Source organism: Saccopteryx leptura, chromosome 7 (assembly GCF_036850995.1).
Source record: "Saccopteryx leptura isolate mSacLep1 chromosome 7, mSacLep1_pri_phased_curated, whole genome shotgun sequence".
NCBI classification, from domain to species: Eukaryota; Metazoa; Chordata; class Mammalia; order Chiroptera; family Emballonuridae; genus Saccopteryx; species Saccopteryx leptura.
The window spans coordinates 117,680,987-117,693,579 of NC_089509.1; the positions used below are offsets into that span (position 1 = coordinate 117,680,987).

At 56.3% G+C, this 12,593-nt stretch overlaps 1 protein-coding gene across 4 annotated transcripts in view; it reads right to left on the reverse strand.

Annotated features, from left to right (window-relative positions):
- IQCA1 (IQ motif containing with AAA domain 1) overlaps nucleotides 1-12,593 on the reverse strand; it is a 149,764-nt gene that overhangs the window by 128,035 nt on the left and 9,136 nt on the right. For 2 of the 4 annotated variants that reach the window (XM_066345176.1, XM_066345175.1), the window contains exons 2-3: nucleotides 8,614-8,938; nucleotides 1,785-1,901 (exon numbers count right to left, since the gene is read on the reverse strand). In XM_066345176.1, coding sequence (XP_066201273.1) covers nucleotides 1,785-1,901; nucleotides 8,614-8,938 — 442 coding nt within the window. Of the gene's footprint in view, nucleotides 1-1,784; nucleotides 1,902-8,613; nucleotides 8,939-12,593 lie in introns of those variants that run through there. The other 2 variants (XM_066345179.1, XM_066345178.1) reach the window with 2 other exon arrangements.

The window sequence follows — 12,593 nt, forward strand, 5'->3', positions numbered from 1 at the left end:
TGCGGACAGCACGTGCCCGGCGAGTGTACGTTATCACTGTGCTCACTTCCTCTGGGTCCCGTACTGTCACTCTGAAAACAGTCCCGGTCCGGAACGACTACCGCTCAGGGTCGCGGGGTCGTGGGGACGACAAAGGCTGTGGCACGCGGATGGAGGCCCCGGGAACACACGGTAAGCGCCGCAGCGCAGGCGGGGACGTCTAGAGTGCAGTCTTCTCGGGGCACAGAGCGCGTATATTTTCAAGAAAGAAGCAGCTTGAGATGAGAGTGGGGTCCAGTGAGACCCCAAAGGCCACAGGGACGTCACCACCCAGATGCCCGTGTCTCGCTGAGCGTGGGCACTCTGATGCCGGGACAGCCGAGCCGAGCGGAGTCCGAGGGCTGGACGCTGAGGGAGGGTGAGACCTCCCAACTGCTGACCCCGCACAAAGGAAGAGGGACTTTCGGGGCTTTCCTGCAGCGGGAGCGATGCCATCTCCCTTCTGGGCTCCCCTCGCACTCTCCAGTGAGCTCTGCAGTGAACCTGCACGCGTGCCAGCGGTCTGTGCCAGGGGTCCCGCGGGGACGCATGCTCTGGAGGCCGGACTCGGGAGCCGGTGCTGAGGACAGGCCCGACGACCCCAGGCAAGTCAGCCTTGGGACCGAGTTCCCGGAATGTACCGTGTGGAAGAGGGATCAGTCACTTAGGGGACAGGCATGGGAGGAGAGACGGTTTCTAGAGAGGGGTTAGGAGAGGATTCCTGGGGGACACTCTCTCCTACTGGGCTCTGCAGTGTGAGTATCACTTTGACAGGCTGGGACGGAGGGAGAAGAGGGGGCCCTCTCTGCACAGGAAGCGCGCCTGCTCAAAACAAGAGCCAGCACGGGGCCGGCGACCCGGGGCACGCACTCCCTCCTGGCTGCCCCTCAGCATGCCCCTGGAGTCAGCTGGTCATGCCTCAGGCGGCCTATTTGTAGGAAGACCACGTGTGATCTACCACGGGCACCCTGGTCTGCACCTGCAGGGGCAGCGGAGATACTGAGAGTGCCCTGTCCACTCTGAGCTGTCCCGGTTTGGACGGTCAGGGGCACTGATTTTGAAAGCAGCGAAGGTCACGGAAATGCATTACGTAGATTTGCCAGAAGGTACGGCAGCGCCACGTGGAAATGACTGGCAGAAAAAGACTGCCCACAGGAGGCTGAATGGACGTCACCACGAGATCCAAGAAGGGCCGGAGAGTCCCAGCCAACAGCCAAGACGGGGAAGAAGGCAGAGGTGCGCAGCATGGGGGAGGAGGGGGCAGCTGAATAGAATGTGCTCTTTGCTCCCTGGGGGATCGGTAAGGATTTCTGTCTCCCCACGGACAGTCCCCTCGAGGCGATCCAATGTCTCTCAACTGGAAGCTATAAAAGGTCAAGCAGCATTTTTAGAAAGTGCAGTCATATTTTTGTGTCCTGAGTAAGTTATCTCAGCCCTCAATTACTTGACGTGAACAACATTCGTCTTCTGATTTAGGCGAGGGGAATCTGAGTTGAGAAATTACACTGAGTTGGTGATCTACGGACGCCATCCCATCGAAGAGATGCTGGTTCCACCAACAGAGCATCGTGTTTGGCCTCGACTTCTCAGTCCTCCACAAAGAATGGTTATGAATCACCAAAAACACTTCTATACTTAACAGCCGCAGGGAAAAGGTACAGCTCTCCTCACACGAGAAATAACCCTAATTGCTTCTCTGTGAGGAGCAGGAGAAGCAGATTTTATAGCGTATGGAATAATGTTTGTTAAAATAACATACAAACCACCTTAGATATGTGTAATCCAGCGTCGGCTAGGATTCGAGCGAGGATTTTCTCTCTTCCTTTTATGACTTCCAACCTCTCCTTCAGAAAGTACTTGGGTATGGGAATATCTAATTGTTGCTAGAGAAAGACAAAAATAATAATAATAAATAAGCAAAAGAGCATTTTTGTTAGAGTTCCAGGACTCAGATCCATTTAACATATTCAGTAAGAACACGGCAGTAGCCCATCCTCATGGGAGAGACCACGAGGCCAGGGGAGGGAAGAGAATTTCTTATACACAAGGAGACACAAAAAAGTCAGAAGGAACATTGTAGCCACGTTCCTTTTCTTTTTAAATCATCACAGTAAGATGTCAGTAACTTGTATCAGCTAGGCTCCAATTGACATATAAGTTAATGAATTTCTTTAAAGAAATGTTGCATCAGCTCAGTCTACCTAATCATATAAATTAGAATGGCAAAGTTTTGAGCTATAGAGATCTTGGGAGTTAAATCTAGTAACTGATCATTAGCATCATCAAATTTTGGACATAATGGTCAACTTTTTTTTCTTCTAGTAATTGGTTTTATTTTTACCTAAATTATCCCATTACAAAAATTACTTACAAAATTAACTTGATTCATTAGGAAACTTTGAGACATATATACACACACAATAAACTTCTAGTCTTCACTATGTATATTACTGAATTTTTCCAGTTAGTAGAGGTCGAGTGAATATTCACCAGTCCGAGTTCAACAGTCAGGAGTGGACAAGGGTTATGGAAGGTTGCAGGTGGCCCTTGGCCAAGCCCATTGAGAAGCCCTGGCCTGGACACTCTTGGACACTCCTGGCTGCCTTCTGCTGAACTTTTTGACTAAGGAAAGTTCAGGTTCTGGTCTTCAGGGTCAACGCTCCCTTTTTTTTTTTGACAGAGAGAGAGAGAGTCAGAGAGAGGGACAGATAAGGACAGGCAAATAGGAACAAAGAGAGATGAGAAGCATCAACTCCTTGTTGCGGCTCCTTAGTTCATTGACTGCTTTCTCATATGTGCCTTCACCAGGGTCTACAGCAGAGCGAGTGACCCCTTGCTCAAGCCAGCAACCTTGGGCTCAGCCAGTGACCATGGGGTCATGTCTATGATCCCACACTCAAGCCAGTGACCCCGTGCTCAAGCTGGTGAGCCCACACTCAAGCTGGCAACCTGGGGATTTTGAACCTGGGTCCTCTGCATCCCAGTCCGATGCTCTGTCCATGACGCCACCGCCTGGTCAGGCTCAATGCTCCTTTTTCCTATTCTGATGTGACTCTCCATACTCCCCCTCCCCAACTAGGAGTTGTGAACAGGCCTTCCCCTAACTAAAGATTACAGCATAAAGGGCTGTCTTTTTGAGGTCGTGGTGGGGCAGTCTCCCCAGACCTTCCGGGAGGAGGCGATAGACTATGAAAACCAACAAGGAGGTGGCCTCTGCCGTGAGCGCTCCTGGCGTCCTCCACAGCGTCTGTGGTGTCACCCAGCACAAGCTGTGCCGGCCACTCCAGGGCCGAGAATGGACTGACTACGTGTGCCCGCCCAGGAAGGGCTGCTGGCCGCGGGCAGCTCACGGGTACGGCGCCAGCGAGCTGAAGGCACTGAAGACCCCTTTTCTCCCAAACAAGTCCCAGCCAGGCCCAACCCTGCTGAGCTTCTGCAATCGGACGAGATCGGTGCGTTCAGGGTGGTCTGGCTGGGGACTGAAGACCCCTTTTCTCAGCCGTGGCTCCGACCTCTACGTCTGGGTCAGCTCGAAGGCGTGCCCAGCCCCGTGCACATCTGAGGGAGGACGGCTCCCTTGATGCCGTTTCCTGGACAACCAGCTGATGTTGTCCCCTGCCAAGTCCTCCGGGGTGAGGAGCTGGGCTGGCTCTGCCTTGTCGCGTAAACCCCTCCACCTGCCAGGCGCCGCGTAAACCCCTCCACCTGCCAGGCGCTGGCTCTCCCGGGCGCTGGTCGCGTAAACCCCTCCACCTGCCAGGCGCCGGCTCTCCCGGGCGCTGGTCGCGTAAACCCCTCCACCTGCCAGGCGCCGGCTCTCCCGGGCGCTGGTCGCGTAAACCCCTCCACCTGCCAGGCGCCGGCTCTCCCGGGCGCTGGTCGCGTAAACCCCTCCACCTGCCAGGCGCCGGCTCTCCCGGGCGCTGGCCGAGCGGGAGCGGGGGTGGTTGGAGAGGCGGCCGGGGACACGCGGAGGGAACACGCAGTCTGCCGCCCACACGCGGCAGCTCCAGCTGGTCTGCGGCCTCCAGTCTGAGGGCTGGGGTGCTGACCCGTGCTCCCCCAGAAACGGGCTCACCTGACCCGGTCACCACCGCCTGTAAGCTGAGCACCTGCCACCGTGAGAACTCGCCTCTGTTACCCTGTGCTCTCACCACTGTGTGTGGGCAGGGCGTTTTTATGGGAAAAGCTGGGGCAACGAAGGGCCCTCTCTGCTTCTCTGTATTAGAGGGGTTTGTCTTCACATTTGATACAATGTCGTATTTGCTTATAAAACAGTGTGTGAGGTGACTGAGTGTGAATTTCTAGGGTCCAGTGGCTGAGGGTGGCCTGGGGACAAGAACAGCCAGCTCAAGGAAGGGTCACCCTTCTAGGTTATGCTGTGGTTTTATGTATTAGCAGGCACGTTCAGGTGTTCTTCTTTTCTAAATGGTAAGGCAAAACTTCGGACAGAGCTGCACCCGCTCATTAAGACCACAGAGTCGTGGTCGGGGTTTTGAGGAAACAGAACAAGGCGGCGGAGGAGCGAGGAACACAGACTCCAGGGGCTCCGGACTCGCCACCAGCCCTCGGGCTTCCCGTCTCTGTGGCGTGGGATCCAGGAAACGTCTGTGGCAGAAACTTGCTCCCTCCTGCCCCTACATGACTCTCCACCTCAGGGGACTATTAGGGAAGGCTACTGATCTGATCTATATGGCAGGTTCCAGAAACCGTCTTCTGGCCAGTTGAGCCAGAAGGAGCAGGTGGGAAGGATTTGGAACCTTGTGGAAACCAGGGCAGGAAAGTGGCCGAGTGGCCGCCAACATCGGGGATGGGTCCAGGGACGAAGACGCTTCAGGACTCTGCTGTTTATTCCCGCTCCTCCTGGGGAGTCTGCTCTGTGCTCCCTCTCTCCTCTCCAAAGAGCAGCTTCCTCTGTTCTCCCGAGAATCTGCTGAATAATAGTTTCCAACTATTTACAATGGGGTCAGCAGACAGGTTCAGACCCTGAGCGAGGAACGGGTCTCCCTCTCTCTCTCTGTCCCAGCTCAGAGCTCTCAGAGAAAAACTGGATGTTGCGGCCGCCGAGGTCCCCATCCCTGAACTGGTCAGCCGCAGTCAGGGATGCCGGCCATATTGTACAAGGAGTTGGGTGCTGGGCCCAGAACATAAGAGGAGGAGCTGTGGGCTGAGAGGGGACGGAGCCATACTGAGAGGGGACAGAGCCACGGGAGCCCGACACAGGCTGCGGGCTGAGAGGGGACAGGGCTGTGGGCTGAGAGGGGACGGAGCCACGGGAGCCCGGCACGGGGGCTGCGGGCTGAGAGGGGACAGGGCTGTGGGCTGAGAGGGGACGGAGCCACGGGAGCCCGGCACGGGGGCTGTGGGCTGAGAGGGGACGGAGCCACGGGAGCCCGGCACAGGGGCTGTGGGCTGAGAGGGGACAGAGCCACGGGAGCCCAGCACAGGGGCTGTGGGCTGAGAGGGGACGGAGCCATACTGAGAGGGGATGGAGCCACGGGAGCCCGGCACAGGGGCTGTGGGCTGAGAGGGGACAGAGCCACGGGATCCCGGCACGGGGGCTGCTCAGCTGTGCTGGTCTGGGCTTCCGCCCTGAAACTCAGGACTGGTCTGCACAGAAGTTTCCAGAGGTTAGTGTGTCTCTTGGGCCAGAGCACTGTTTATGGGGTCCATGATGCTGAAGTTGGATGCGCCCGCTAACCAGCTGGAGCTCACTGCCGTCACATGGCTCAGTTCGCACCTTCCAGGACTGCAGAAAACACTGTTGATAGTGACCTGCTACAAAGACGTCCAGTATGATGTCACTCATTCTTTATTTCTCTCAATGTTTAGTGGCTCCACTGTCCCTCTGTGCTCAGTGGCTCCACCATCCCTCTGTGCTCAGTGGCTCCACCATCCCTCTGTGCTCAGTGGCTCCACCATCCCTCGGTGCTCAGTGATCCACCATCCCTCTCCATGCTCAGTGACTCCGTCGTCCCTCTCTGTGCTCAGTGGCTCCACCATCCCTCTGTGCTCAGTGGCTCCACCATCCCTCGGTGCTCAGTGATCCACCATCCCTCTCCATGCTCAGTGACTCTGTCGTCCCTCTCTGTGCTCAGTGGCTCCACCATCACGGTGCTCAGTGGCCCCATCATCCCTCTATGCTCAGTGGCTCCAGCGTCCCTCTCCATGCTCAGTGGCTCCACCATCCCTCTCGGTGCTCAGTGGCTCCAGCGTCCCTCTCGTGCTCAGTGGCTCCATCATCCCCCTCAGTGCTCAGTGGCTCCAGCGTCCCTCTCCGTGCTCAGTGGCTCCACCATCCCCCTCGGTGCTCAGTGGCTCCACCGTCCCCCTCGGTGCTTAGTGACTCTGTCATCCCTCTCCGTGCTCAGTGGCTCCACCATCACGGTGCTCAGTGGCCCCATGATCCCTCTATGCTCAGTGGCTCCAGTGTCCCTCTCCATGCTCAGTGGCTCCACCATCCCTCTTGGTGCTCAGTGGCTCCAGCATCCCTCTCGTGCTCAGTGGCTCCATCATCCCTCTCCGTGCTCAGTGGCTCCAGCGTCCCTCTCCATGCTCAGTGGCTCCACCGTCCCCCTCGGTGCTTAGTGACTCTGTCGTCCCTCTCCGTGCTCAGTGGCTCCAGCGCCCCCCTCGGTGCTCAGTGGCTCTATCATCCCTCTCAATGTCATGGCCTTTAAGAAGATAAACTAGCTGAAGCCGAGTGCTGCTGGTGGAAACAGTAAGAAAAGCAGGGACGAACTGAACAAGCCCACCATATAGAGTCCATAAACTTCTTGTTCCTTAAATTTAGGAATGTTATTTATTATTCTTTTTTTTTTTTTTTTTTTTTGTATTTTTCTGAAGTTGGAAACGGGAGGCAGTCAGACAGACTCCTGCATGCGCCCGACTGGGATCCACCAGGCATGCCCACCAGGATGCTCTGCCCACCTGGGGCGTCGCTCTGCTGCAACCAGAGTCATTCTAGCACCTGAGGCAGAGACCACAGAGCCATGCTCAGCGCCCGGGTCAACTTTGCTCCAGTGGAGCCTTGGCTGCGGGAGGGGAAGAGAGAGACAGAGAGGAAGGAGAGGGGGAGGGGTGGAGAAGCAGATGGGCACTTCTCCTGTGTGCCCTGGCTGGGAATCGAACCCGGGACTCCTGCTCGCCAGGCCGACGCTCTACCACTGAGCCAACTGGCCAGGGCCTTATTTATCTATTATTCTTAATGTTAAATTAATAAATTCAATACAGTGGTACCTTGAGATACTAACAGACCAACATATGAATTTTTAAGATACGAGCTGCGACTCGGTCTGTATTTTTGTTCCAGATCCAGGCAAAATTCCAAGATACGAGCCGTGATTCGGGAAGCTGCAGCTAATTGGCGCGTAGGTCCAGTATCGGCAGTGTGATATACGAGTTGACTGACTTACGAGCTCAGTTACAGAACGAATTAAATTCGTATCTCAAGGTACCACTGTATTAACTAATTTTATATTAACTGAGTTAATTAATTGAATTTAGGAATGCAATTGTATGACTATTTCATGTTTATCCTAAGTTGTGCTTGGTATTTGCACATGAGTTAGTACAGTACACTTGACCTAAAAAAGCTTTAACTCGTGCTCTTATAAATGAATGCAATCAGCCTGGAAGTTTTCGAATAATCTTCAACATTTTCATTCATTTCAGTTATTCTCTTTCGTCCATTTTGGTCAAGTGTGCTGCTAATGCGAGTCAAGTCTATCCCAGAAAGAAACATAACCTCTAAGGAGGCCCAACTATTTTCAAAAGGAAGAAACATTAAAACCCATGTAGAGAGTTTAACATTGTCTCCTTTTAACTCTACTTCAGGAAAACGTTCCTTTCAAAATGAAGCCTGCACTCACAGGACCATGACCCCGAAGTGCGGTGTCCACTGGCCCCTGGAAGACCTGGCCAGGTGGGGGGGCCGGAGACATCCTGGGCGGCCGGCAGCAAAGGTCAGGGGACAGGCGCAGGGGCAGGGCGCTCACCGGAAGGCGCCGTGGCCAGAGGTGGCCGTGGGAGAGCCCCGTGGCCTCAGAGAGCGAGACGGAGCCCTTCTCTTGTGTCTGAGTCTCAAAGGCCCATGTCATACATCCTCGGAGTCACCACTGACCCAAACCAGCAGAGGAGATGAGTCCTCCTGGGAACAGGGAACCAACAACCCAAGGCCACGCATCCAGAAGACAAGGAGGAAACAGGCCCGGGAGAGGTCTCCTTTCCTTCGGAAACAGCAGCGGAGGCACCGCTGTTGGGAACTGGGAGGGTTTGTGCCACAGGACATTCGGGAAAGGGTCAGCCTATTTCTCCCTGACAAGCCTGGACAGACACCCTGGTGACAAGTAAGACCGCAATGACCTCAATGTTCAACAGACCTAACAATGGTCAAGATTCACGTATGCCCCAAACCAGGGAGACCCCAGCCAGGTCCACGGCCGTGTGGTCTAACGGAAGGGCTGTTCTTCAGCTTCTAACCCAGAAAGCAGTCAGGAAACACGTCTAGGCAGCCTGCAGAACGGGGGCGACCGGCCTCCACATCCTATCTGACACGAAGAGGACACTACCGAGAGAAGAGAACCGGGTACTCACGGGAGCCAGCTTCAGGTCCTGCAAGACGTCGTCAAAGTACTGAAACTCGCTCAGTTCCAGCTCCACCATCTCGCTCTTCAGCTCCAGGACGCGGCCCATCACGCCGTCCAGTATTTTCCGGATCAGTAGGCGTTTCTGCGGATGAACGATCTGGTCATAGACATTCTCCAGGTTTCTAAAGATCTGTACATATTTTATGTAGAAGGTGGCTAACATTTGGAAGATGAAAACTTGATTTCTGGGTGGTGCTCTCATCTTCTGAGACTCCTTATCGAGCAAGGCATTGAGGGCTTCTTGGGTCTGATGCCACATCTTATTATACATTCTGAGAAGAGACAGAGAGTTCAGATAACACAACGGGCAACATCACTTTGTAAGGGGTATGGGCGGGGCCCCTGGAGACACCACAGGGAACTCATCAAGCCTGAGCTAAGAAGAGGGCGTCCAGTCACCAGGCTCGTTGGGTACCACAGCCCCTCTTGGGATGTGCACGGGCTTTTGGGGATATGATCGCGGCTGCTACCATCAAACACATACAGGGTGGGGCAAAAGCGGGTGTACAAGTTGTGTGTAAGAAAAATAATGCCATAATCAATAAGTAATAACACAAGAGTAAACTGCGTCCACGTGCTCGCAACTGTAAACCTACTTTTGCCCCCCCCTGCAGTTTAAAAGAGCGTTTCACCTCCGTGATATAAAGTGACTCCTGGCGATACCCGTAGAGCCAGCACGGAAGCTGACCACCAGCCTGGTTCGCTGATTTGTCGGTAGATAGAGCCGGTGGAAGGATATACCGGTCAGCGCGTTGGAAAGGCGTTCAGGACCATTTGGTAAAGCCGCACATGTGCACAGCCCTAGGGAGGGACAGTCATACCCGGGGGAAACTCTTATACATCTGCATCGAGAATGACCACTGTAACAGCGGAAACCTGGAGATAACCCGTGTCCATCAAGAGGAGGACGGGTACATAAATTGCAGTATGTCCAGCGACAGGCTGTGACGTGGAGGCTGACCTCTAAGTGGCGCAGAGGAGGACTCCCCTGGCCCCCAGCTTCCAGCTGGGTGAGATGGCAGGTACAGGCACAGGGGAGCAGGAGGCTGGGGAGTGGGGGAGGGGAGGGGGTGTGGCCTCTCCCACCACCTCCCTGATGAGTCAGCACAGGGGTGTGGGGGAGGGGAGAGGGTGTGGCCTCTCCCACCACCTCCCTGATGAGTCAGCACAGGAGGGTGGGGGAGGGGAGGGGGTGTGGCCTCTCTCACCACCTCCCTGATGAGTCAGCACAGGGGGGGAGCCTCCTTCTACCCAAGGCTCGGGGTGGTGGCGGCGCTTGAGTTGTCAACCTCAGGACACCATATCAGCCCTGGCTGGTTTCCCTGGACTCAGCTCACACCTTTGTCACCGGTCCCTTTATTAGTCCCCCACTGCCAGGTGTGCCATTCTTGAACGGCAGAGACTTTTTATTAAACATTGTGGGTGACTTTGGGCTCTTTTTTTTTTTTTTTTCATTTTTCTGAAGCTGGAAACAGGGAGAGACAGTCAGACAGACTCCCGCATGCGCCCGACCGGGATCCACCCGGCACGCCCACCATGGGGCGGCGCTCTGCCCACCAGGGGGCGATGCTCTGCCCATCCTGGGCGTCGCCATGTTGCGACCAGAGCCACTCTAGCGCCTGGGGCAGAGGCCAAGGAGCCATCCCCAGCGCCCGGGCCATCTTTGCTCCAATGGAGCCTTGGCTGCGGGAGGGGAAGAGAGAGACAGAGAGGAAAGCGCGGCGGAGGGGTGGAGAAGCAAATGGGCGCTTCTCCTGTGTGCCCTGGTCGGGAATCGAACCCGGGTCCTCCGCACGCTAGGCCGACGCTCTACCGCTGAGCCAACCGGCCAGGGCTGGGCTCTTTTATAACATCTGAGAACCAGGACTGAAAGCTCCCTGGAAGTTCAGCATGTCTGGAAAGCAGCTGGTTGATCAGTGGGCTCCACTGGGGGGGGGGGAGGATGGGGGAGGTCACGGTCCCAGCCACTCCCCGGGGAGGGGGGACTCCAGAATGTGGGTGTCCGTCTAGGTGTCTGTGCTAGGTCTCCCCTGTGCTGGGAGGGCAGCTCCACCCCCTGCCGGCAAAGCGAGGGGACAGGGCCTGGGGGGCTCTCACTTCCTCTTCCTGGTCAGTCTGGCCTCTCCCTGTCACACTCCCTGCGCCTGGTGTCCCAGGCCACCTGCACATGCCTCCTCCGCCCGGGTGGGCAGCTTAGCGCCAGCTCCTGGGCTGGGAACGCCCCTGCCCTGACAGACTGACAGCCAGTCCTCAGCTCAGAAGGACCAGACGTCCCCGCCCCCTTCCCAGGGGTCCACCCTGACCTGACCCATCATCGGCCCTCTGCTGGCTCCAGGTCGCGGTCTCTGCCCCGCCTGTCCTTTCTCATCCAGTCTCCTTTCCCTCCTCCTCCATCTCCTGGCGTCCCCTGTCAAACGCCCCCGTGTCCTCTTGGCCCCATGCGTTTGCAGCCGGTCCCATCCCTCACGGCCACTACGGAGGTGGCTCGGGGCGGGTGGAGATCCACATGCTCCCTCAGCCCACCTTTCACCCCGAGTCCCTCCCCTGCCTTCCCCAGGTCACCGGGAGGCCGCCCCCCGCGTGCTCTGCTCCGGCCCCGCGGTCAGCCCTTCCTCACGCGAACTCCCCACTTTTTGACCGAGTGCCACCTTCTGTCCGGTGGGTAATCCTGGTGACACTCCACTGAAGGCGGCTCCTGTCCCTCCCACCGAGGTGGGGGAAGGAATGGCCTGCTCCTGAGTGAGGGCCCAGGGCTGGAACCCAGGACTTCAGCCCAGACGGAGCCATCTCTGCCTCTACCAAAGATAAGCCAGCCACCGCCACCACGAAAGACACCATCCCGACTTTTGCCAGGATGGTGGGGAGAAACGCATCATGTGGCCTGGATGTGGTAAACAGCCCCAAAGCACAAAGATGTACAGCCCCAAACACCCCCCCTCCCTCCCCCTGCTCCCCAGACCCCAGTGAGCTCGGACACGGACGTCGTCTCTGACACACCCTCGGCTGGGTGCAAGCACCAGATTTCTCTGGACTTGGTGATGTTTAAAAAATGTGGCACATGACAGAGCATCGTGCTGGACGAGCTTCTGAGCGTGATGCTCAGAGGGTCAGGACTCCACGGAGCCCAGTGCATCGTCCCTCGTGCACAACCAGCGACTGAGAGCCAGTGACTTCCTGGGAAGAGCTTTGTGAAAGAGCAGCCACAGTGTCACCTGCTACTCCACAGTGTCCCCTGCCTACTCCACAGTGTCACCTGCTACTCCACAGTGTCACCTGCCTACTCAAGGTGTCGGGGACACTTCGGCAATTCTGCTTGCTACACCTAAAAAAGACAACTAAAAAGAAAAAAAAACCCAAAACAAACAAAATAAAATAAAAAAGAGGCCCTGGCCAGTTGGCTCAGTGGTAGAGCGTCGGCCTGGTGTGCAGGAGTCCCGGGTTTGATTCCCAGCCAGGGCACACAGGAGAAGCGCCCATCTGCTTCTCCACCCCTCCCCCTCTCCTTCCTCTCTGTCTCTCTCTTCCCCTCCCTCAGCCGAGGCTCCACTGGAGCAAAGTTGGCCTGGCACTGAGGATGGCTCCATGGCCTCCGTCACAGGCACTAGAATGGCTCTGGTCAAGACAGAGCAACGCCCCAGATGGGCAGAGCATCCTCCCCCTGGTGGGCGTGCCAGGCGGATCCCAGTCCGGCACATGCGGGAGTCTGTTTCTCTGCCTCCCTGCTTCTCAGTTCAGAAAAATACAAAATAAATAAGCAAATAAAAAAGAAACAAAAAGACAAGGGAACAGGCGAGGGCGGGTGGGGGGAACAGAAATGAGCAGGGCTGGATGCACCACGGAGAAGGATAAACGGGCTTATCAAACGTCTGCCTGGAGAATATGAACTTGCTCCAGGTCCGGAGGAGCCCAGGCCTCCAGCCCCCGGGG